Below are 27,388 nucleotides of genomic sequence, written 5' to 3' on the forward strand. Positions count from 1 at the left end.
CACTGCTCCTGTTGCTGGCGCCGGCTCCATAAGTGGGTGGTTGATGCTGCTGCTGGTGAGGGGCGGGTGGCTGCTGCTGGTGAGGGGTGGGCTGCTGCCTCTAAATAATTGCTGATGCTTATCCTCATCCCCCCCCCCCCCCGACCCTCTGGAACCCACAGAAATCTAAAAAGACAAAACAAAAAACAAACCGGTGCTGTGGGTTGTGGGGGGACAGTGGGGGATGCTCATCCCTCATATTAATGTTGTGCTGCTGACTAATCGCTGCCCTCCAGCGGCCGTCACTCTAAGCAGCTGCCTAAAGCTTCCTAATGGCAGCGCCGGCCCTGCTCAAGCATCACATTTTTGCATAGCGATGTTTATTAATGCTGTATGCATGTACAGTTGTGATTAAAATCGCAAAGGACAGCTCTTCCAAAAATCTGAAAAGAGCTATCCTTTGTGATAAGAGAAATTCTGGGTTTATGACCCAGGAGTCCTTCTGTGTATGCATTGGCATCAGCAAGGGCATGCATGAGCCGCAGTGGATACTGGGAGGAATCCTATTGGATCCCTCTTGTGGTACTAGCGCTAGAAAGTTTTGCTCTCAGGAATTTTGCATATATGGGTAATGCGGTCTAACCTCTGAAAACTTCAGTTTTCTGGGCTTTGACCTCATTTTAGCCCACAGTCTCCTCAGTTGGGTTTATATAGCATGTAACTAACAAGAGCATTGCATTTATTTTCAAATCTTTAAAATGTTGTGTCATGTATGTGGACATCATTTTTCTAGCAAGTCACAGAAGGAAAAAGTTTCAGAACTGCTACCTTAGAGGGTGCCATCTGATTGGATGTAGACAGCTTATAGCTATTCTGATGTTGTCTTTTACAACAATGAACACTTCAATGTTAAAAGCTTTCCATCTCAATCACTGTTGTCATTTATGCTGTATATGGATGATAATATTGAGGATGTAATAATAATAATAATAATAATAATAATATTTCTGATAATAATAGTCTTACCTGGTTTAAGGTCAGTTACGCCTTCTCCTACACTTTCCACAATCCCTGCAGCTTCATGGCCTAATATTACCGGGAATTTCATGTCACTTATTGTCCCACTTATAACATGGTCATCAGAGCGGCAGATTCCAGTGGCCACAATCTGCAGAAATGTATAATTTTAATTTAACAGTTTGCGAATTGTATTTATTAGTGTTGTGCAATATCCTGGAGTAGTGTTAGATAGCAAGAAAACAATTAATTTACTGTGATAATCCAATCACAATATAACCAATATCTGAAGAGGTGCTTTGGCTTGTACAAGGACACCATCTATGTAATCATATTTCATGACCAGAAACTCTCAGCTGTGGTGGAGTTAGCCATGAAGCAAGAATAACAAAATTGCCCACTTCCTGTCAAAGTTGCAAGGCTGTAGAAGCAGTGAAATGTCATACTGTATGGCCATGTACTGGCCCACTTCGATCACTGCCTATGACACTTCTGTGCCACCTGTAATGTCATTTCACCACTGGTTCTGTTGATGTCATGCTGTGCCCCACTCTCCTGTACTGGCTCAGCATACTTGGAAACGAGACATTGTTGGATTGTTTTAATAAGCTGAGAGGGAAGAGTGAAGTGGGACTTTTAGATTCATTGGTGACCCTGGGTGATCTGGAAGCTCATATAATTCCACCAAAGTAAGGGCCTAATTCAGACCTGTTGTGCGAATTCGCACACAGGCCAATTATCGATTGAGTGTGCATGCATACAGATTGTAATGCGCAGGCGCGATGCCAAAAAGCTAAAAAATCCTGCTAGGCGAACGCAGGCTGATTGACAGGAAGCGGGCATTTAGGGGTGGTAATTGGCCGTTTTCTGGGAGTGTCAGAAAAAACGCAGGCGTTCCCAAGCGTTTTCAGGGAGGGTGTGAGACGTCAGCACCGGCCCCGACCACCCTGTTTCTTTTGCACTGTAGGAGTAAGTCCTGGGCTACGCACAGACTGGAAAAATTATTCGGTAGTGAGTGTAATGTGAATGGACTTGCAGATGTCCGCTGTCTGGAGAAGTTTTCACACGACGTACACATGCATAGACACACTTGCACGGCACAGGTTTTCACTCTCTATGGGCGGCAGCTATCTGATCGCAGACATCTGCAAAAACGCAGAGGAGCGATCAGGTCTGAATTAGGCCCTAAGTATGTTACTTATTACCAGCAGGTATATTAGCAAGGCTAAGTGAAAATAAGCAAAATAAAAAATAAAAAAAATTAAAACACATTTGAGGTGACAGAAGCAAAGTGACAAAAATAGCCCAGTGAAAACAAAAATGTGCACAAAAAGTTATTTGAGTGATTTGTATATTTAATCTGGCTCCTTTGTTATTTTTATTTTTTTCACTTGATTGGCATTTATTAATTATATGTTTGTAATTCATAAAACACTACACATACATTTCAAACCACAATTAACAGCAGTTTGCATCAATAGAGTGCTGGAGGACAACTTATCACTATTTTACCATGTAAGAATAGCCAATTACCTAAGTGTCTTTATCTCATTTTGAAAGCAGAATGACAAGGGAGTGTTAATGGAGTGTTAATGTGAGGTGACCATTGCAGTAAAAAACCCTGTAGGACCTTTACATAATGATACTAACAAAGTTTGTTACTGTATACTATCTCAGTATTAAACAAGAATTTAAAACTCCTACTGTGGGCAGGATGTAATTCCACCCGGTTTTGGCTGATGTGTGGGATTCCAGCCAAACTTGGACGGTTTTTTAAAGGTGCAATCACTTACAAGGCAAAACCATGCCATGTCGGCCGAGCTCATTACGTCCCACTTTATGTCTGTTTGTTTACACATTATGCAATCCCATACAATACAATATCGTATGATATTGTATAAGATATCAGATCAGATCGTGTGTACACACTACAAACAATGTCAAACGATGTCTACAAACAAAGTAATCACGGAGTTCAAAACCACACAATATCACCTCATCAAGACTGCATGTAGTCCGACGTCGCATGCGACCCGGGAGAGCGTGCATCGTATGTCAGATCATGCATACACATTATGCAATATCATTTAGGACTGAACAATATCGTTCAGATTGTGAACAATATTGCATAGTCTATATGGGCCTTTACAACTAAACAATTTCTAACAACTTCAGCATTGATGTAAACAACTTACAATAACTCAAAATATTTGGGGACTCATGTAAAATTGCACACAAGTCCATTTTGCTGAGTCTCTTGCATTTTCTCGCACAATGCATGGTCTGAAGACTGGAGTCAACAAGCGTACCCCGCTACAGTCCATACAAAACTCAGTCACATCTCCACCTTTGGCATAGAGGGTGAATTGTAAGGGTAAGTGCGTATACTGTAGACAAAATGTGGGCACTTTAGAGCTGAGCCATGCACAGAGATCTTTTTTTCAAATGTATCTTTTGTACCAAGGATAGGACAGGTGGGCATATGCACTTATTATGGCAGGTATACCAACTGTATGGGACCAGCTGTGTTGTCTCAAACATGTGTAAAAACGTGAATATTACATTTAGTTATATATACTCAATTCTGGGGTAATTGAAACCAACTTGAGTTCAACTCAGCATCAATCCCTTTATCCTGAACACTTGGTGTAGATAATTATACTACACTACAACATATAGTAATACAAAACAAAGATTTCTTCATACTGCATGCAAATAAATATTACCTCACTAAGGGAACTTTCTCCTGAGTCTGGAAACCATCAAAATATAACTCAGTAACATTTGGAAACTATAGTATGGTTATATGAACACAATTTATAGCTTTCAGAAGAGTATAGATATTATATATTTCTTTACATGTAATTAAACTAACCAACATCTTAAGTTTGCAATCTGTAATATCTATTAGATGATACATTTTGTATCGCTCACATTGTTTATAAACAATTGTTAACTTATTTCATGAGAAAATAAAGAATTTAAATATTATTTAAATAATCAAATAAACATCACCTTAATGCGAACTTCATGATGCTTCGGTGGAGCAACCTCAATCTCTTCAATGCTGAGCGGCTGTTTAGGTCCCCAGCATACTGCAGCCTTACATTTGATTGTCTAAATGGAAAACATGTGATTAATTATATTAATAGTAACAATAATTATTACTATTAGAATGACACTAATAAATAATTAATAATAAAATGAATAATAACAGTGAACTTCCTTACTTAAAATTAAGAGAAAACAAATTCCATTTATTTGTAATTCCTGTGGATTTTACCAATTGCTTTAGTAATGAACAAGTTGTCATTTGATGTAATTGATGTTTCACGGTTAAACTGCAGGTTATTCTGCTAATAGGGAAATTCAGGCATCCATTGCTCTCACTAATGTTATTTATTATTTATTAATTAACAGTTTCTTATACAGCGCAGCAAATTCCTTTGCGCTTAACAACTGAACACAATGATGAGATAAATCTGGGTAATAACAAACAGTCATAGAGGTAGGAGGGCCCTGCTCACAAGCTTACAAGCTTACAATCTATGGAAATGTTATGCTTTCTACCCCTGCTAGGGCTCCCAACATTTTGGATCTGGAAGTACAGTACAGTAGCTAGTCGATGTGGATGCTGCTGGCAATGAATATGTCGATAGGAGATTACCAACACTATTGTAATATTGTAACAGTGTCGACATTATAGCTTTAAACATTGTAAGTTATAATGCCAACACAATAACAATGATTTAAATAACATTACAACACTCTCTGCAATCTCCCATCAATGTAATGTTAATGACATATTGATTACTGACAGCATCAACATTGACAAAACGTACAGTTTGTATCTCTTTTGGAACAAAAATGGAACCACGTAGTTTGTTATGGTGGCTGTATACTGTGCAATTACCGGCTGATAGTGCTAATTAGTGCATAGTAGTGTATGGCAGTAACTGAGCACCAATATAATCGGTCTATCGGGCAGGGATGTGCAGGGAGGTAAATGGCTCAAGAGGCACTGGCTAGTACCAGAGCCAGATTTACACACAATATATGAGCCCAAGGGTGTGGGCATTATACACAGGTGCAGCAGTATATACTGCTGGAAATTCTGTGAGTTTTGTTCAGAGATGTTCGAAAAAGGTAGGCGGGGTGTGTGTGTGTGTGTGTGTGGGGGGGGGGGGGGGACTTCCTCACCTGTCATAGACTTTTTTACTCCTGAGATTTGACTATAAAAATTAATTGAATAATACGAAGAAGATATTAATAATATATTCTTTGCATCTTTCATATAGTTTGAACAGTCAAAACTCTGGTGAATACGTTAGTATGACAGGAAACGCTCTGCCTCACCTCACCTCACGTCACTGCTGTTGGGCATGAAAAAGTTTCAGCATGTCCAGCAAATTGATCCTGTGTGCTCTGATCTACTCACCATCAAACTGATTATCCCACCACTTAAGGTGTGTACACACGGTGTAGAAAGTTAGTGCAGATCGCAAGGTGAAAGTCACCTTGCGATCCTGATGCGATACCGATGCGCGGTCCCGCGAGGTTGGTATTGCAAGCCTGGATAGACTGTGCAGGCAAGTCAGTTTTGACTATCTAGTATAAAAGTATAGTCAAAACTGACACTTAGCCAAAAAATCGCACATAGCCAGTATCGCAAGCACAGTCATCTAGGCTTACGATACTGACCGCGGTCCATACCGCACAGTGAGAATCGGGCATAGATGAAATCTCACCGTGTGTACACACCTTTACCGTATGCATAGTAGTGTTTATTAGTGCCATACACTGTACATGTACTCTCCTATAAAAGCTGTCCTTTGTGTTCTGAGGACTTCCAGGTTTATGGCCCAGGAGTCCTACTGTGTATACGCGTCTGTTGGTCTGGGCATTTGTGAGGTCAGAATATATATATTTTAGATCTATGAGTACTGCAGTGCCAGCGGACCCCAGCAGATATCTCCGATATCCACTGAGGATCACTTTAGTGCACATAGAGAATGCGACAAACCCAAGGGAACGGCAGTTGTCAGAAGTTCAACCACATTTTTGGGGTTGGAACATCCTGCCCTAAATGTTATCTGTAAATATTGATTCTGATCAACAGCTGTAGTAGTTTTGTACCTATTTATAGAATGGAAGTGGTGCTCCTGATTAATTCTACAGTCAAAGTAGTTAAAGGAAAAAGATATGGAGAACTTGGATTATTATCAGATTTATTGTAAACTGAAAACAGCTTTTGCTGTATAGTACTATACAGTATGATAAATATCAGCAGACACTACAAGAGGGTGTCATGCACTGGCGTATCTCTAATGGGTGCAGTGTGTGCAGTGCACACAGGCTCTTTGGGTAGAGGGGGCCCACACCGAACACGCTGCACCCATTTTTTCAGTACTCACCTCTCCAGGGTCAGAAGTCTGCTGTGGCAGCCATCTAAAAGCACCGGGAAAATAATGCGACAACCATTTTGACAGAATTTTGTCTGAAAATGGCGAGAAAGACATTTTCCTGGCGAATCCATCTGCTGCGTATGTATAGTAAACTCTAGCACAGCACTAGAGTCTGCAAGCGGCGTCATCGATTCACAGTGACACAGAAACTACAAGAGAGAGAGAGCAGGGGTCCAGAGTCTGCACATGGGCCCCCTCTTCTCCTCTCCTAATAAACCTCTGGTATAATGGGACCCTGGTATGGATTGTACAAAAATATGTTAGTAACAAAGTGAGGTAAAAAGGGACTTGTTTCTACATAGGAAAATTCCTAGTGCATAAATTAAGAGTATTAATAAAAAAAAAAAAAGTAAATTAATAATTATGATACAAACATGGTTCCAGAAAAAAACCTTCTACAGTCATAAATTTGGCATTTCTAAAAGATGGAGTTTACGTTTGAAGTATGGTCTCCCAACATTTTAAATAAAAGAGGATGAGTGATTCATAGACATTTTAGAACAATTTCTAAAGATGAAATTAGAAGCTAATAGTGCCTATCAAGACCAGTAAGTATCTGTTGGCCAGCATTTGCCAAAAGACAGTGAAAGATGGATAAGAGTACATCTGTTAGTTACTTATACCACTTTCAGACAGAAAAGTCTGAAAGTCCTAGCAATTACCCGGCATTTCAATGCCGGGTCATTTTGCTGGGACCTGCCTGACCCCTCTTTCACACAGACATGCAAATTACCGGGTTGAGAATTTCGACCCGGTAATTCGGTATTTTGTCTGTGTGAAAGGGTCAACCCATGTCATAATTCCTGTATCTCCAACCCTGGTAGATTCCAGGGTCGAAGTCCCGGGAATTACAAGCCGGGTCGACCCTTTCACACAGAAAAATGACCCATGTGTTTCATGAAATTACCGGGTGGAACTGCTTCACCCGCTAATTTCATTTTCTGTCTGAAAGGGGTAATAGTATAAAAAAGAGGGTATTACAGTATGGTTGTTATTGAAATCCCAGAGGTCTGTATCCTGATGGTCAGAATACCAATAGTGGCATTCTGATGTTCAAACTCCTGAAGGATCCTGTTGAGTATTTTACCCTAGCCTTAATCCTAAACTTAACCCCTCTCGCAGCATAACCCACCCATCCCGCAGCCTAGCTCTAACCATCCCCTCCTGCATCCTAACCCTAACCCATCCCCTAGTGCCTAACAGTGAATTATAACCTAACACCAATACTTACCATCAAGATCCTGACTGCCAAGATATTAACTACATCCCAGTTATAGTGAGGCATCTGCTGTTGGGGTGTATCTTTAAGCATACTACCTTGATGATGTGATTCCACCTTGTTACCTCTGGAATCATAATCAACAATCTGTTATTTTCTTTTATTATATATGCATGGCACTACTATTTCCAGACACTGTAGAATTTTATTTTCATGATACCACATCAAGGTAATGAAAACATATGCTGTAAAAAGGGGTTTAGGTGTTCATGAGCTTGTTTATGAATAATTCTGTACAACTGAAGAGATACACTTTTATAAGAGTCATAAAGGCACATCTAAAGCACAAAGCTGATTTACAAGGCAATTAGAGCACCAGAACAGATATAAATGGCAATGTGACAAAAAGATAGAATATAAGTACACACACACACACACACACACACACACAGACACACACACACACACACACACACACACACAAGAAAGGGGAAGATGATAAAATACTGTAATAGGGAGAATGTGAAGCAAGGCAGAAACAAATAAAGAACAAGAAGACAGCGTGAAATGGCAGACAACATGAAACAAAGAATAATACTACATAACATACAGTATGGGTTCAGTTTAAGACATATAAATAACAAAGTATACTGAGAATACTGTTCACATACAGAGCTGCAGCAGGGTGCAATACAGAGCAGATTGGGAAAGGGTAGCAGAGATGGGGCAAAACACAGCAGACAGGTACCGTAACAGAGAGCAGATTCGGAGGCATAACAGAGCAGACGGAAAAGGGGAGAAGAGATGGGGGCAAAACAGAGCAGACAGGGAACTGAGGGCTCCCGGGACACACTTACTGACACAGACACCTCTTACTAACACAGACACCCCTTACTGACACAGATTCCACTTACTAACACAAATACACAGATACACTGATACATTTTATTGACACAAACACTGACTGACTCACATTCCACTGACGCAGACATAACTCACCTACACAGACACTTCTTACTAACACAGATACAATTTACTGACACAAACACACTTGCAGACAGATACCACTTACACAGAAACCATTTACCTACACAGACACACTTACTGATAGACACCCTTATGGACACAGATACCTCTTACTGACACAGCTACCCTTACTGATACAGATACCACTAACTTACAGACATTGCTTACTGACAGACACATTTACATACACAGACACTCCTTGCTGACACAGACATCGCTTACTGACACAAACACATTTACAACACACAGGACACCTCTTACTGACACAGACACACCAACACACCAAAGCAGATTCCACTTACTGACACAAACAGATTTACTGACACAGATACCACTTACTGATGCAGACACCTACTGACTCCTCCCCCAGGCACTTTCCCTCTTTGAGCCAACATCTGATTGTCGTGGGAGGTGATGGGAATGGTAATCAATAACTTTGGATGTGAAGGGGGTAAAGCTTCAGGTGAAATGGGGAGGAGCTTTGGATGGGTCAGGGGTGTGGCTTCATGTTGATCTGGGGGCATCATCTCTTGGCAGAGTTTCAGAAAGGGCTTGGGGTGGTCGGGACTTCAGCCAGCCGGTTTGGAGTGGGGTGGTGAGTGAGCTGTTGGTGGTAACAGGATTTTTTTCATGTCAACACTGGCAGGGGATACGATGTGCTTATTTTCAATTGGGTGCCTGAAGATGCAGCTACTTCTGTGCCATTGTTAATCTGGCCATGCTAACAGGATGCAGAACAGACACACAGATATCTGTCTAGAGGCTTGGAATGGGTCTGTCTCAAGCAATGGGAAAATACCAGCAGCTTCTAAGTCATGTCACCTGCTGCTGACTCACAACTCCATCACTCACTCCTCCTCTCTTCCCCTAGTTGGCTCTGAGTTACCATTGTGGGGTCTGGAGTCTTAACACATTAATTAAACAACAATAATATGAATATGAACACTATATATATATATATATATCTATATATATACACACACACACACACACACACACATATATATATATATATACATATACATACACATAAATGAATGCGTAGCTATACATTAATATATATACCTCATGAAGAACATGGCATGGGTAGGCACACTTAGGGTCTGGGAAATCACACTGTTTGCTGGATAGTGGCCATTTTCTTGTAGTACACCTCTTACTGTCTGCTGGACAGAGGTTTATCTACCCAATGCAAGAAAAAAAATGGAAAACCTGACCAGTGCGCAATTAGCTGCCTTTGTGAATCAGCTGATGTGGAGCGTCACCTACACTCCAATGACACAATACAACACCACAAAGATCATCAGCCTCGATTCCCTTGGCGCTCAGGATAATAGTCCAAAGGTACTCTGACTCAAGGTTGATATGAATCATGCACTCGGAACCTTAAAACACATAATGAAACCTCATAGGGCAATATATCCAATTCTTCTGTATTAGTACAATGATGGTAAGTGAGGACTCCTACCCCTTGGGGTGGTCTACGTTATAAGTAGACAGAAACCGCGTGTAGTATTTCTAGTGGTACAACCCACACCGGATACTGCATATATTCATCCTCCAAGAGAAGAGATATTTCCAAAAATAGTATAATACTGTTTTAATAAAATATGATACACAATGTAAGACAAGTAACGGTGATGCTAGCCTCTCACCCGGTGAGTGGTCTACTCCAATCAGGGCAGACAAATGAGCATAAAGATGGAAAATCCAGGCGTCCCTGCAGGCTCCAAAACACACCGGGCTCAAGTCAAGGTCACTGCTTTCTCCCTCCGCCAACGCGTTTCGATACTTCCTGTATCTTCCTCAAGGCATCGAGGTTTATCTACCCATGAATCCAGGAGTAATCCCAAAATTTCAGAAATCTCAATGACATATTAGGAAAGCTGCTTAGTAAATGTCCCCCTTAAGAGCTAAGACACAATAAAAGATACAATTGATATAGATTTAATATCTCAAGCAATGTGTAATTTAAATATATTTCGAGTCGTATTTGTGCCTAGCTGTAGCTCCAATGTGTGGGTCAAAAGGCCACCATAGAAAAGGTCAATAGGGTAAACACAAAAAATGGTGGACAGTAGTTTTTGGGTGTCATTTTGTATGTTTCATCATCTGAGACCACCACAATCAGTGTAAACATGTACCCTCAAGAGCTCACTTCACTCGCCACACTTCAGGGAAGGTGGTTCACTATTCTACCGCTGCACTCACTACAGATTACTATTCCCAATCATATATACAACAAATATGTGGGGTGGTCCACAAGCGCTGCAGATAATTAATAAGTGGTTCTCAGTTTATCAGAACCATATTCAACTTCATGGAACACATGGATTCTTCCAATTTGTACCACTCCGCAACTTCTCAAAGGTTCGCACCTTTCGACTAACCTCCTCAACACAGGATATGTACGTCAAAAGGTTTCTTTAGACAATCTTCTTATACATATTTATTTCTCCAGGATCACAATGATTCCACAAACCCATCCCTTAATTGTGATCATTGTGAACCTTTGAGAAGTTGCGGAGTGGTACACATTGGAAGAATCCATGTGTTCCATGAAGTTGAATATGGTTCTGATAAACTGAGAACCACTTATTAATTATCTGCAGCGCTTGTGGACCACCCCACATATTTGTTGTATAAATTGTTCCAAGGAGTTGTGCTCTTGGGGGTCGGTACTGAGCTGCAGCAGGGGCGCGAGTGACTCTTTTCTGTTTGTGGTATATATTCCCAATCATAGTCCACGTGGATGGTAAATCAAGTCTAAGTTAAAAAAAAAAGTAAGAACACCCTAATGCATGTTGAACAAATGCTGTCAACCTATTGACTGTCTGTCTACACACTATCTATCTATACATTTGAACCTGGCACACACAAAGTGTGTGTATATATACAGTGACTCTCACAGGGCGAGGGATACATCTTATCAAGCAATCAGAACGACAACGTAAAATCACCCCTGAGCACCAATCGATGGCCAGATTATGGTTAGTGAGCCAGGGGTGACCCAAGACTAACGGCACAGCCGGAAAGTGTGTGAGAACAAGCTCAATTTTCAAAGAGTGCAGCGCACCCACCGTCAACTGCAAAGGTGGGGTCTGATGAGTAATCACCCCGTTGGAAAGGGGGCTACCATCCAGACCCCACATAGTAATGGGTCTACTAAGCTGGAGCTGCAGAATTCCAAGTGCCCGGGCCCAAGTGACATCTGAAAAATTCCTAGCAGCTCCACTGTCAACAAATGCAGAAACAGAAGAGTCCCGACCCTCAAAGAATGTCCTAGCAGAAACTAACAGAGAGTCATGTGAGTAAACTAGCTGAAGGCCTAAGTGAAAACACTGAAAATTCACTTGACCTGTGCATTTCCCTGCTTATTAGGGCATGAAAGCCGACCAGGAGCCAATCCGAACTCGATCCCTCTGACTGGAATGCAGACCACAGGAACATCAGGAGTAACAAGCTGGGACTGGAGACTGACCGGAGGCACACACTGACTCACAGGAAGCTATCACTGGTGGGTCTGCACTGTCCTGAACCTTATAAAAAGGCCCTGCCGACCAATAATGGGAGAACCAGCCAGCCCAGACCCCCGGACACTAATTAACCCAGCTGTCACTTGGCGCGCTAAGCACGGCGTCCCGGCTGCTTAGCAATAGCCGGCACTGCATCAGAGAGTGGTCACCTGGCATCTCTGGTCGCCAGACAACCGGACAGAACAGGAAGCCCTGCGGCGGAAGTGACACGCCAGGCCCGTCGCCCAGTAAAAACCGGAAGCCGGTGCGTCCCGTCCCAGCTGCAGCGGCTAACAGGACTACTTCAAGGAAAAATCTAAATATTAATTGGAACAATGTCAAGTTAATTATATTTCAGGATTATTCATCAGAACTTGGAAGACCAAGGAAAGCAGTTTCCCTTTTACGCTCATGATTGCTCAAATTGGGGTAAAAAGTTGCCTTGAATTTGCCTTTGAATATTTGAAAGCGACTGATTTAAATATTTTCTTATAGTCTCGGAAGCCAAAGCATATATATTGTAGATAAACTACACTAAACGGCAGAAACTGGCTGATTAATCTTAGCAAGTTAAGAAAGTGGTTTATATATCTCTTCTATTTTATTGAAGTGAATTAAGTGATATGGAATAGATGTATTAATGGGCGAGATTTGCAAAGCAAGAAGTGTTATACCTGCACATTATGGAGGTCATTCCGAGTTGAGCACTCGCTAGCTACTTTTAGCAGCCGTGCAAACGCATTGCCGCCACCCACCGGGGAGTGTATTTTCGTTTGCAGAAGTGTGAACACCTGTGCAGCAGAGCGCCTGCAAAATCATTTTGTGCAAAACAAGACCAGCCCTGTAGTTACTCTTCATGTGCATTGATTCTAACGACGGAGGACCGGCTTTTGACGTCACACACCCGCCCAGCGTTCACCCAGCCATGCCTGCGTTTTCCCCGACACGCCTGCGTTTTTCTAACCATTCTCTGAAAATGGTCGGTTGACACTCAGAAACGCCCACTTCATGTCAGACTTCCTGCGTTTGGCATTGCCACTGAAAGCTTAGCTAGAACCTGTGCAAAACCACAAAGGACATTGTACCTGTAGGTCGCGCGTGTGCATTGCGGTGCATATGCATGCGCAAAAATGCTGATTTTTAGCCTGATCACTGCGCTGCGAACAATGGCAGCTAGCGATCAACTCGGAATGACCCCCAATATGCGGGTATAATACAAATTTATTAAAGAATAAGATTTGACATGGATAAATTAAGAGGTATTTGGAGAGGTGATTTAGAAAGTTTATTAATTGGAATTGAGTAATATGAACTAATTAGCAAATAGATATACAAGATGTATAGTATAAAAGAATTTTGGTTGTGAAAGGATTATTTGAAGTTGAAACACTAATAAGATTAAGTGAATTTACAAGGTTATGGTTAAATGGGAAAGTTTTGGACACACAAGAGTAGTGTAGGAAACACTATAATATGTATATAACATATCAATAGTGTGAATTTCCAATTCTTAAAAAAAAACCATTTCAATGCCAGCATTAATATATACTTTGGACGCAAGGCGCATCTTATTACCAAATACGATAAAAGTGCGCTGAACGTTGCAGCACTAGATCCCTTAAGAGAAAGCAAGCAGTCGCACACATTGTATGCCGAGGTTCAATGCTCAGATAGATATATATATATATATATTTATTTGATATTAAAGGTTATGCATACAAAATAACATATGTACAGTATATCATGAGGTATAACATGTATATATATGGTTACAGAGTTACAATTACACAAGAAGCATTTACAGCCAACATACGTCACCCTGTCACATAGAACTTTCCTCCATCCCTTCTCAGAAAGCAACAGCAACAACTATGCCTTACAAAACTGCCTACATCAAAAAGTTAGAGTTAACAGGTTGTTGGTTTCGGTCTCCTTCCATTGGCCCAGGAGAGGGAGGTCTCTCATTCCTTGTGTGTTATTGGTCAGTTCATATGCAAGCAATGTCCAGTTTGAAGATACAGTTATAGGGGTTAGCCACTGGTTTCCTGCACACATGCTTTCTTCAGGAAGTGCTTTGTTCCCATAAGAGTGACTTTAGATTTCATACATTTATTCATAACTAATTGTTGCAGAGCTACAATTTACCCATAGCTATCAAATTAATCCACACATTCTCCTGATCATTTTGACACTAAGCATGATATAATTAACTTGTTCCATTCCAATAATACATATATATCTGATGTTACACTCTATTATATAAATATATTATAATGTCTGGTGCTTGTCATGTTTTGTCTATGTGTAATTTATGTGTTGTATGTAATATGTGCTGAACATATCTTTGTGGCTTCTCTGTGCGAATGTGTATGCTACCGTATATCCTGTGCACGCTGCGTGTATGCGCACAAACAGAGACCTCTCTGTTGGAGTTTGTATGTTGTGTGTATGTAATATAATTAGTTAATTAAAGGATACACAAATAGTTTATCCTACAAAATGAGTAGTTAGTGCATTTGATAGTATAAGACGAAATTGTAGAAAAAAACCCCACTTTAAATAAAAGAAGATGAAAAAGGAATACGACGAGGGGGGATTGGAATGATTAATCCTTCTAAATTGGATATGCAAAATTATGAATAGATGATATTTAAGGAGGTTGATGAATTGATTGAGCCTGGTTAAGAATGACTGTATCCCAATAAAAAGAGTTTTAATATAAATAGGAAGTCTTTCATCAGTATTAGATATACCTTAGGCCTCAAGAAGGTTAGGTCTTGTGAAGTTTATACAGTATATGTCTAAATTTTGTTTGATTTTAGTGTTTTGGATTTGGTGTATCCCAATCTTTGGGAATAATATCTGGGATGGAAAAGCTTTGTTCAGTCAATACTTACGCAATTATTTCTAAAAATGTATTTTCCTCTAATTATTGCAGCAGTGTGGGGAGGCTTTTAAATGATTGCTTTTTAAAAAAAAAAAAAACTCAGACTCCCTCAAAGTCCAGCACTTCCGGCAACTCATAGACTATTACATTTAGCCCAGTGATGTGTGTTTCTCTAAACATTCTTTAATCTGGATCTTAACCACCATGATGGATAAGGGAGCATTTAAGCAATGGAGGTTCTCTACACTTCTTACATCATCAATACTTTTAAAGAGAAATATTCTGGACTTTTAGGAGGAGTTTAAGATTAATTAGTCTTACTTTATGACTGAAAATCCTTTAACCTTTTGGCGGGCGTCTAAAGATGTTATTAGGGTCAGATAATAGATTGAGGGGGTAAATGTACTAAGCAGTGGGGAAAAAAAGTGGAGAAGTGAGCCAGTGGAGAAGTTTCCCATGGCAACCAATCAGCTGATCAGAATACATTCATAGTATGCAAACTATAAATGTTCCGTCAATGCTGATTGTTTCTCCACTGGCTCACTTCTCCACTTTTATCACTGCTTAGTACATCTCCCCTCTATGTCTTTTTACAGGATTTAGAATTAATACAGTACGTTGAAATCTGAACTCCTCCCACTGAACTTGACCTCTTTTAAATCTGAGGTGCTTAGGGCTTTAAAGGACTGCATTCTCCTGTCCCATAGGCCAATGCACACTCGCAGGTTCCATTCTGTGCGTGCATGGGCCGGACAATACGATCGCAGTGCATTGATGCAAATGCCGCTGCCTGATTGATAGGCAGAAGATTTTATGGGGTGGTGACACGGCGTTGCATGGGTGTGGGGTTGAAAATGGGGGTGAGCCCAGGCTAATTACGGGGCGGCCACGTGATGTCACATACAGCTGATGCGACAGATAAAATGGCAGTGGCCCGACTGCATTCGCACCCAGACTGCGCAGGTAGTGAGCTACCCTAAATCAGCGATGCGATCGCAATTGTATTGCAATCGCATCGCTGACCGCCATTAACATGCTGGGTGGCCCCCAGCATGTGAGTGATAGCAGTTGCAGTTTTGCTATTTTAGCAAAACTGCAACTGAAGCTGAATAAGGCCCTTAAAGCATTATAGCTTTTTAAAATAGTTTCATATAAAATATTTAGGAATGTATGTGACATATCCATTAAAGGACATATAGCTAACTATATACCAGCAATTAGATTGAAAGATTGAAGCTCAGTTGGAAAATTGGGAATCTTAACCATTATCATTATTATCACATGAAACAGTTATAAAGAGTGTAATATTTCCTAAAGTGTCCTTTATCATTTAAATGCTTCCTGTTATAATATGAAAAATGGATATTGCTTTATTTACAATTTTTTTTTACATTTTTATAGACAGGTAAAAGGCATTGTATACAGTATCTATGCTAAACTGAAGTTGAAGCAGCAGGAATTGCTTGTGATACTTGATAACTAGGCTTATCTCATTCATGGGGTTATTCAGGTTTGTTGGCAAACCAAAAAAGTTAACCATTGGGTAAAACCATGTTGCACTGCAGGTGGGGCAGATGTAACATGTACAGAGAGATTTAGATTTGGGTATGTTCTATGTTATATTGTTTCTGTGCAGGGTAAATACTGGCTGCTTAATTTCTCCACTGCAATTTAGATTTCAGTTTGAACACACACCACCCAAATCTAACACGCTCTGCACATGTTACATCTGCCCCCCCTGCAGCACAACATGGTTTTGCCCAATTGCTAACTTTTTTGGTTTGCCAACAAACATGAACAAGGCCCTCTGTTTACTTTAGATATATAGTAAACTGGTTACTGGATAAATCAACTTACTGTATACAAATTTTGAAGTGGTATGTTAGCTTTAATTCATACTGTAAAAAGACGTGTTCCTCCATATTCACTGGATACCTATCTATGCTGTCGGACAGATTGGGAAATGAAGGGCCAATGGTGGGAATGCAGTGGTAGGGGTCGATGCTTAAGGGTGTGGCCAAGCTCAATTGGGGGTGTGGCCAGCCACAACAGAGGTTTGGCTAACCATTAGAAAGTGCATGGTCTGAAAAATATACGTTGGTTACCTTAGACGTAACCAGTTTGTATACATCCATTCCACACAAAGAGGGCCTGGAAGCAATCAGAAGACTGATCACTGGTAATAGTCTGTACCAAGGTCCTGACATTAATCTTTTCTCACTCTATTGGCATTTACTTTAGAACACAATTTCTTCATGTTTAATGGTGTTTATTTCAAACAGCTCATGGGGTGTGCGATGGGTTCTTTGGTCGCACCCTCGTTTGCTAACAGTTATATGTGGGAGGTAGAGAGAAAGTTGTTTTTTGAAGAGGTGTCAATTTCCAATTTACTATGTCTCTATTATAGATAAATAGATGATTTACTAATTTTTTGGAAACAAGACGTGGGTAGGTTAGAAGAGATTACTGACATGCAGAATGCATTTGACAGCCACATCAAATTTACCATCACGAAAGACACGAACAAAATTTGTTTCTTGGATATTCTCATAGAGATTAAAGAGGGATAGATTCAGATGTCGTTATATACTAAACCTACCGACCGTAACACAATGTTGCACGCTGATAGCTTTCACCCCAAAACTACCATCCGGGGACTCCCCTATTCACAGCTATTGAGGGTGTGTAGAAACAAAAATGACCCCGCCATCAGGGAAAGTCAACTAGATACAATGGCAGAAAAATTTCAGGAACGAGGTTATTCCGCTCTAGAACTCCTTAAAACACGAAAGCGAGCATTAGCAAATTACCAATTAAGTAATAGTCCTAAGGTTCCCAAGAAGTGCAGTACCATGACATGGGTCAATGAGTATAACACTCAGAGCCAACATACCCTCAAAAAGGCTATGGAGTTATGGCAAATAGTCAACACAGACCCCGATCTGGGCTGTTTCCATAAAGTCGGTTAATGTCCAGCTATGCTCGGGGCAAGAACCTGAAAGATCTACTAGTAAAAACTTATGTTACTGGCTTCTTGGACAGTCAGACACCTAAGTACTTTCTCAGCTGAAAAAATGGCTGCTTTAGATGCCTAGGTTGTACTACCTGCTCCTTTTTGGTAGTAGAGGACTCTATACCACATCCACACACTGGTAAAAGGTATAACATCAGGTGGCCATTAACATATACAAGCAAATATGTTATATATGTTATTATTTGCCCATGTGGGCTGTACTACATTGGGAAGACAGAATGCCAACTAAAGTGACAGTGAACAACTAGTGGCACGCCACTTTGCAACACATAAACATAACCTCGCTAGTTTGAGATATAAGGCCATAGATCATGCCCCAGCACCCCGGCGGGGAGGTGATAGGGGGAAATTGTTACTACAATGGAATCCAGATGGATTTTCCATCTGGATTGTCTAGCCCCCAAAGTATTGAACGAGTCACTTTTTATAGATTAACTTGGTTCAGTAACAAGATATATAAAGACCTGTCATCTCTTACAAGCTGGTTTACACAATACACCATAGATGTGGTAGTTCGATGTATCAGCTTTAGAATGCATATTCCCTTTTTAGTAAGATATAAAGTATGTTAGTAAATTTGGCCACAAGATGGCAGCAGTATACATTGATGCATTTAGTTTAAAATACACTGTAACTGGAAAAGTTTTTATAAACGTTTGTTTGCACAAGTGTTATGTCTAAGAATATTTTTTAACTTTTTTATCAATTTTAAAATAAATTTCTTATTTTCTTTGTTTGAAGGACTAGTACACTATGCTTGTATGAATAATGCTATTGCACTATACTTCGTTTTTATGCATATTTTTCACCAATTACAGGGTGTCATCTGACCCCATGCAGGTGTTGTGTCTTTAGAGATGCAACCAATGCTCTTAAAACATGTTTTTATGCACTGTGAGGGGTTAATGTAATCCTCTTTTGTTTTCAGCTGGTTGCCATGGTCCCCGGAGCCGGACAGGTTATGTCACTTCCGGTGCGACGAGGGCAGCTGCAGCCGGAAGTGTCTGCTGCAGGAAGGCGGCCGGAGGGACCAGGAATGCGCTGACACAAATGAGGAGGGGGTAAGTTTATTGTTGTATTGCCTATTTAAGGTCACTGTTTGTCACATTGCTTTGTCTGAAGATGGGGAGAAGTCCCCGAAATGTCACAATAAAGCACACCCTACGGGGTATTTATGCATACTTACAGCCAAGTACAAGTGTCTGAGTGCCACCTGCCGTTTTGAATACCTATATTACTGGGGATTGCACCCCAGGGAGGGCACCGGAGCCGGTAATTGCATGACTGGAGTGTCAGAAAAAACTGTTTATATATATATATATATATACACACAAATGGAAAATAAGAGGCGGCACTCAGCAGACTTGTGAAAAACTTCAATGCAGTATAATCAGTACGGCCAACGTTTCGGGAACCACCTCCCCGTCTTCAGGACAAGTGTACAGTGTCAAACAAACAAATTTATAACAATAAACTTACCCCCCCTGACCAGTTTCCCCGCCAGCGTCATTCACGGCCGCGTCTCCCGCGCTCTCAGCCCGGCGGCCACAGCGCATCACATGATGCGAACCACATGATGCGGAAGTGAAGTCACGGCGCCCGGCCAGGCCACGTTACCATGGTGACCCTGGTTACAACAACAAAAACAAACATATGCATATACTGATTACACTGCATTGAAGTTTTTCACAAGTCTGCTGAGTGCCGCCTCTTATTTTCCATTTATGTCTATACAAGGGTTTCACCCTGAGGAGGGCACCGGAGCAAGTTACACCCATCTGGGAGGCCAAGAGTGCCGGAGTGATGTGTACATATATATATATATATATATACTGTATATTAAACACTGCTAGTGCATGCTTGAAAATGTACCAGATTAATAACAGCAATGCACTGTAGAAAATACACCATTAGTCCTGTGCAGTACAATGTAATGTATGTTTAATGTTTAATTAAAGTGCACTAGGATAGAATATGGAAACTTATACCTAAAGGCGGAGGAGGAGGAGCAATTGGGCCCACTGGGGGTTTCCCCTGTACCCTGTGGGCCAGTCCAACCCTGCCTAACTATCGTGGTTGGCTACAGTCATGAACCTGACTTAAACCAGCCCTGTGTCTTACCTCATCCTCCTGTCCTACGTGCCAGGATTTCCTGCAGTATCCCAGCATTTACTCAGACTTGTTTAAGAGTTCCTTTTTGACTTTTTGTTTCCTTCATTCGCTCCAGTATCTGCTGAGCATTCTAGTTTTCAAGCTGCTACTGCTCCTGTGTGTTATTACTGTAGTACTTTCCCCAGCCTAATTTTGCACCTGTGCAGACTCCAGATTGCAGCAGTAATCTCAGACCAGCTGGTAACTATTTGTGTGCGTGAGGTTTATGTAAGCTCCTGTGTGCACTGTGATATTCTATGTCATTGCTGCATCCTATGATCTCCAGTATGTATCTCACCATCTGCAGGCCTCAGTCCAGTCAGTTGATTTTACTGTCCTATCACTGAATAGCAAGGGGACTGAACAATGTTGCTTCCTGCTACGCTTCCAGGTTTCGGTTCTGCATTGTTAGCTGCTCCAGATCAACCACTTTCAAGTCGTGCTGTTAACTTTATTCCCAGTCCCCAGCCGGTCCAGTTAACCAGTTCTAGCCAGTCCAGTCTCCTGGTAGCAGCCAGTCAAGTCTCCCGTTCCCACCGTTTCAACCTCCCGGTGCTAGCTGGTCCAGCAATTTTCCGGTGCTAGCCAGTCCAGCAATATTTTTCAGTGCCAGTCACTCCAGCAATACTCCAGTCCCAGCTAGTCCAGTGATACTCCAGTGCCAACCAGTCCAGCAATTCTCCAGTGCCAGCTGGTCCAGCAATACTCTTGCTTCCAACCAGTCCAGTGATACTCCCGATGCTAGGTGGCCCACCGATGCTAGGTGGCCCACCCAGTACCAGCCAGTTCATCATTATTCCAAGTTTGGCTCCATTGCATTCCAGTTCGGTTCCAAGCCTGGCTCCTTCCTTTCCAGTCCAGTTCCAAGACCGGTTCCACTGCAGTCAAGTCCAGTTCCAGCCAGGTTAGCACCCCAGTTCGGTTCTTGTTCCAGAAGTGTCATCATTGCAGTTCCAACCCGATCAGCTCTCCAGTCCAATTCTACTCTAGTTCAGTACCAGTTCACAAAGAAGTGTCATCATTCCAGTTCCAGCCCAGTCAGCACTCCAGTGTGGTTCCAGTCTAGTTCTACTTCAGCTCAGTTCAGTCTACGCAATAAGTGACATCATCCTGGTTCCAGGCCTGTTAGCACATTAGTCCAGTTTTCAGTTCCTTTATACCAATGCTGTCTTTTCCAGTACCAGATGATACAGTACTAGTCAAGTCTACCTCGAGGAGTGTGTTCTATTATTCAGTTTCATCCTAAATGTCAGTCGCCTCAGACTTCAGATAAGTATCCTAATCCAACACTCCAGTTCCATCTCTTCATCTGAAGAACCCCCGGGAACATAAAAACTCAGTCTCGAGACAGCTATTAATAAATCTGTACAGAGGAATCCAGAATTCTCCAACTATAATGAGATTTGTGGAAATCCTTGGTTTTACCCAGCATTGGATAACAGGGTATAGCAACAATAAAAGTTAAAGGAAATTACTAAAATAAAAGAAGTTTTTGTTCCAGGAGAAAGACTACTAACTTTCCCAAAGATTACTTATAAGTATGGTAAAAATCCAAAAACTGTGCAATATATGTATTTACAATTACATTGTATTTATTCATTCATAACACAACAGGATTTGACGAAAGATTCCAATCCAGTGATAACATTGTTGGAGACAGTACAATCTGTGCCATATAAAACAAGATATCTGTATTGGAAATGAGTAAACCCTAATAGGGAAAAATTTTTAATGCAACAATAAATATTAGATCTTAATGGTAATATGGACAAAACATTACAATATTGACAGTCATCAAAACTATGAAATGTCCATATACAAACTATACATAGAGTTTATAATGCACAGGAACAACATAAATATATGACATCAGAGGAAATAGGGAACTGTCCTAAAAGTCAAAATTTAAATGCATAATTTTATCATAAATTTTTGTATTGTCCAAAAATCCAACGGTTTTGGAATAAGCTTATAGTTTTCTTGGATATAATTTTTGAGATATATTTGAAGTTAGATCTCATAGCATTGTTATGTGCAAATTTGAAATCATGTGGATTAGAGACAACTCATATATAACGTGTACCTGTGCTGACTGTTATAGTCACAATAGCTAAGAAAGTTATTTTAACTTAATGGATTGAACATAGCCCTCTTCTTATTGAGCATGTTGACAATCTTATAGATAAAAATTTCGGAAGACAACACAGTTTAGATCTTGAAGTAGTGAGATTTTATAAAAAAAATTGGGGGCTTATATACAAACCTTGGATATACTGTACCAACTCAAAAACAATTTTTTAAAATCTACGAATTGGTATATTGGTATATCTACTAACAGGTACTTATACCATCAATTGGAAAATTACTTTTAGCAGCATAGTCGCCGCCCATGAGGGCGTGTATTTTCGCTTTGCAAGAGTGCGAACGCCTGTGCAGCCGAGCGGCAGCAAACACATTTTGTGCAGAACAAGACCAGCCCTGTAGTTACTTATTCTGTGCGATGATTGCTGAGACAAAGGTCCCGGTTTTAACGTCAGATACCTGCCCAGCAAACGCCCGGCCACGACTGCATTTTTCAAATACTCCCAGAAAACGGTCAGTTGACACCCAGAATCTCCCACTTCCTGTCAATCTCCTTGCGTCTGCCAGTGCGACTGGAAGCGTCGCTGGAACCTGTGCAAAACCACAAAGCTCTTTGTACTTGTACGACGCGCCTGTGCATTGCGGTGCATACGCATGCGCAGATTTGCCCTGTTCTGACATACTCGCTGCACTGTGAAAATCCGTAGCGAGTGATCAACTCGGAATGACCCCCTATATGTATATATATATATATATATATATATATTTATATATATATATATATATAATTATTATTATTATTATTATTATTATTATCCTTAATTTATATGGTGCCACAAGGGTTCCACAGCGCCCAATTACAGAGTACATATGTACATAATCAACACAGGAAAACAGTGACTCACAGTTGAAGACAATATCGGACAAGTACAGGGTAACTAAGCATAAATACATCAGTAGACCAGGGCCGTCTTTTCATATGGGCTCAATGGGCTCTTGCCCAAGGGCCCCAGGAGTATAAGGGCCCTAGGCTGATAGCTGAGGGTCCCCTCTTTCCAGAGGTACCAGATTTTTAAAAATCGGCCATAGGGAACCAGAGATATCTGACTTCAAAGCAGTGGTCCCCATCCAAGCCTGTTAATTGCTCTTGCCAGCCAGATATCTCGGGCTCTGTATGACTTAGAGTTTTTCTGAGAAAAGCTGGGACTCTCCACTTTCGGTGGAAACTGGCAGCTTGTCTCTACTATGCTCAAACCAAGGATATCAGCCTTCAAGCAGCTGGTCCCTGCTCAAGCTCCACATGCCTAATATGCAGTTTTATATGTTCGTTGGTGGATTGCTCTGGCTCCTGAACTCTGATCCCCAAGTCCCCAGAACCTCCTGACAGGTGAGACACTCTAATTTTTTATCCCATTCAAAGCTAAGAAATCTTTTTCCAGGAACTTGAGATATCTGCAGTCATGCAAGCTGCTCTCTCACCAGAAAATGATGAATATTAAGCCCACTCCACTATCGACCCCTCCCTTACATATTAAACACCCCATGCCACCCTGGAAGTCATGTACCGGGGGCCCCTTCATTCAGCCCAATGTCCCCTTCTACAATTTTGTGTTCTCCCTCCCATCTGTGCAGTAAAGGAGTAATTAGCAGAAATTACTGCTCCAGGTCCTATATGCTGAGCAGAAGATAGTACACCCCCTACCGCCTGCAGGACATCAAAGCTGCCACTGATAGCACCCCCCCCTGGAGGATAGGTAGGTACCCCAGTGCACTGCTGTGCCCAGGGGCCCACACTGCTGTTAAGACGGCCTTGCAGTAGACGACACTGAGATAAGTATCAAGGTGGCCGAGTACTGCAGGATTTGGGCAGTTGAGGATCATTAATGTAAGAAAAGGATAATCACATGAGAGAAGTGGGCCCTACTCGTGAGAGCTTACATTCTAAAGGGGAGGGGCAAAGAGACAGGGGTGACACAGATGGGGTAGACCGAGCGTGGGACAGAGGGTTAAGATTAGATTTGGCTGGGTTTGGTACAGAAGTGAGTCTTGAGAGCCTGTTTGAAGTTCTGTAGAGAGGTGGAGAGTGAAAAACCTGGTAATGGATGAGCGCAAATGACAGTTGGCCATTTGCGCCTAAATGCCGTAAAACTGACAAAAATTAACATGGATCTAACTAGTGATGTGCACCGGACATTTTTCGGGTTTTGTGTTTTGGTTTTGGATTCGGTTCCGCGGCCGTGTTTTGGATTCGGACGCGTTTTGGCAAAACCTCATCGAAAATTTTTTGTCGGATTCGGGTGTGTTTTGGATTCTGGTGTTTTTAAAAAAAAAAAACTAAAAAACAGCTTAAATCATAGAATTTGGGGGTCATTTTGATCCCATAGTTTTATTAACCTCAATAACCATAATTTCCACTCATTTCCAGTCTATTCTGAACACCTCACAATATTATTTTTAGTCCTAAAATTTGCACCGAGGTCGCTGGATGGCTAAGCTAAGCGGCACAAGTGGCCGACACAAACACCTGGCCCATCTAGGAGTGGCACTGCAGTGTCAGGCAGGATGGAACTTCAAAAAAATAGTCCCCAAACAGCACATGATGCAAAAAAAAAAAGAGGCGCACCAAGGTCGCTGTGTGACTAAGCTAAGCGACACAAGTGGCCGACACAAACACCTGGCCCATCTAGGAGTGGCACTGCAGTGTCAGGCAGGATGGCACTTCAAAAAAATTGTCCCTTAAACAGCACATGATGCAAAGAAAAAAAGAGGCGCACCAAGGTCGCTGTGTGACTAAGCTAAGCGACACAAGTGGCCGACACAAACACCTGGCCCATCTAGGAGTGGCACTGCAGTGTCAGGCAGGACGGCACTTCAAAAAAATTGTCCCCAAACAGCACATGATGCAAAGAAAAAAAGAGGCGCACCAAGGTCGCTGTGTGACTAAGCTAAGCGACAAAAGTGGCCGACACAAACACCTGGCCCATCTAGGAGTGGCACTGCAGTGTCAGGCAGGATGGCACTTCAAAAAAATTGTCCCCAAACAGCACATGATGCAAAGAAAAAAAGAGGCGCACCAAGGTCGCTGTGTGACTAAGCTAAGCGACACAAGTGGCCGACACAAACACCTGGCCCATCTAGGAGTGGCACTGCAGTGTCAGGCAGGATGGCACTTTAAAAAAATTGTCCCCAAACAGCACATGATGCAAAGAAAAAAAGAGGCGCACCAAGGTAGCTGTGTGACTAAGCTAAGCGACACAAGTGGCCGACACAAACACCTGGCCCATCTAGGAGTGGCACTGCAGTGTAAGGCAGGATGGCACTTCAAAAAAATTGTCCCCAAACAGCACATGATGCAAAGAAAAAAAGAGGCGCACCAAGGTAGCTGTGTGACTAAGCTAAGCGACACAAGTGGCCGACACAAACACCTGGCCCATCTAGGAGTGGCACTGCAGTGTCAGGCAGGATGGCACTTCAGAAAAATTGTCCCCAAACAGCACATGATGCAAAGAAAAAAAGAGGCGCACCAAGGTCGCTGTGTGACTAAGCTAAGCGAGACAAGTGGCCGACACAAACACCTGGCCCATCTAGGAGTGGCACTGCAGTGTCAGGCAGGATGGCACTTCAGAAAAATTGTCCCCAAACAGCACATGATGCAAAGAAAAATTAAAGAAAAAAGAGGTGCAAGATGGAATTGTCCTTGGGCTCTCCCACCCACCCTTATGTTGTATAAACAGAACATGCACACTTTAACGAACCCATCATTTCAGCGACAGGGTCTGCCACACGACTGTGACTGATATGACTGGTTGGTTTGGGCCCCCACCAAAAAAAGAAGCAATGAATCTCTCCTTGCACAAACTGGCTCTACAGAGGCAAGATGTCCACCTCATCATCATCCTCCTCACCCCTTTCACTGTGTACATCCCCCTCCTCACAGATTATTAATTCGTCCCCACTGGAATCCACCATCTCAGGTCCCTGTGTACTTTGTGGAGGCAATTGCTGCTGGTGAATGTCTCCACGGAGGAATTGATTATAATTCATTTTGATGAACATCATCTTCTCCACATTTTCTGGAAGTAACCTCGTACGCCGATTGCTGACAAGGTGAGCGGCTGCACTAAACACTCTTTCGGAGTATACACTGGAGGGAGGGCAACTTAGGTAGAATAAAGCCAGTTTGTGCAAGGGACTCCAAATTTACTCTTTTTCCTGCCAGTATACGTACGGACTGTCTGACGTGCCTACTTGGATGCGGTCACTAATATAATCCTCCACCATTCTTTCAATGGTGAGAGAATCATATGCAGTGACAGTAGACAACATGTCAGTAATCGTTGGCAGGTCCTTCAGTCCGGACCAGATGTCAGCACTCGCTCCAGACTGCCCTGCATCACCGCCAGCGGGTGGGCTAGGAATTCTTAGCCTTTTCCTCGCACCCCCAGTTGCGGGAGAATGTGAAGGAGGAGATGTTGACGGGTCACGTTCCGCTTGACTTGACAATTTTCTCACCAGCAGGGCTTTGAACCTCTGCAGACTTGTGTCTGCCAGAAAGAGAGATACAACGTAGGTTTTAAATCTAGGATCGAGCACGGTGGCCAAAATGTAGTGCTCTGATTTCAACAGATTGACCACCCGTGAATCCTGGTTAAGCGAATTAAGGGCTCCATCCACAAGTCCCACATGCCTAGCGGAATCACTCTGTTTTAGCTCCTCCTTCAATGTCTCCAGCTTCTTCTGCAAAAGCCTGATGAGGGAAATGACCTGACTCAGGCTGGCAGTGTCTGAACTGACTTCACGTGTGGCAAGTTCAAAGGGTTGGAGAACCTTGCACAACATTGAAATCATTCTCCACTGCGCTTGAGTCAGGTGCATTCCCCCTCCTTTGCCTATATCGTGGGCAGATGTATAGGCTTGAATGGCCTTTTGCTGCTCCTCCATCCTCTGAAGCATTTAGAGGGTTGAATTCCACCTCGTTGCCACCTCTTGCTTCAGATGATGGCAGGGCAGGTA

General features: G+C 41.9%; 1 protein-coding gene across 1 annotated transcript in view; it reads right to left on the minus strand.

The window, feature by feature from the left end:
• The window catches only part of LOC134910239 (alcohol dehydrogenase 1), a 110,480-nt gene that overhangs the window by 64,150 nt on the left and 18,942 nt on the right, over nucleotides 1-27,388 (minus strand). The window contains exons 2-3 of the mRNA XM_063918057.1: nucleotides 4,012-4,113; nucleotides 1,006-1,147 (exon numbers count right to left, since the gene is read on the minus strand). Of these exons, the coding sequence (XP_063774127.1) occupies nucleotides 1,006-1,147; nucleotides 4,012-4,113 (244 nt within the window). The remainder of the gene's footprint in view (nucleotides 1-1,005; nucleotides 1,148-4,011; nucleotides 4,114-27,388) is intronic.

This window comes from Pseudophryne corroboree, chromosome 1 (genome assembly GCF_028390025.1).
Source record: "Pseudophryne corroboree isolate aPseCor3 chromosome 1, aPseCor3.hap2, whole genome shotgun sequence".
NCBI classification, from domain to species: domain Eukaryota; kingdom Metazoa; phylum Chordata; class Amphibia; order Anura; family Myobatrachidae; genus Pseudophryne; species Pseudophryne corroboree.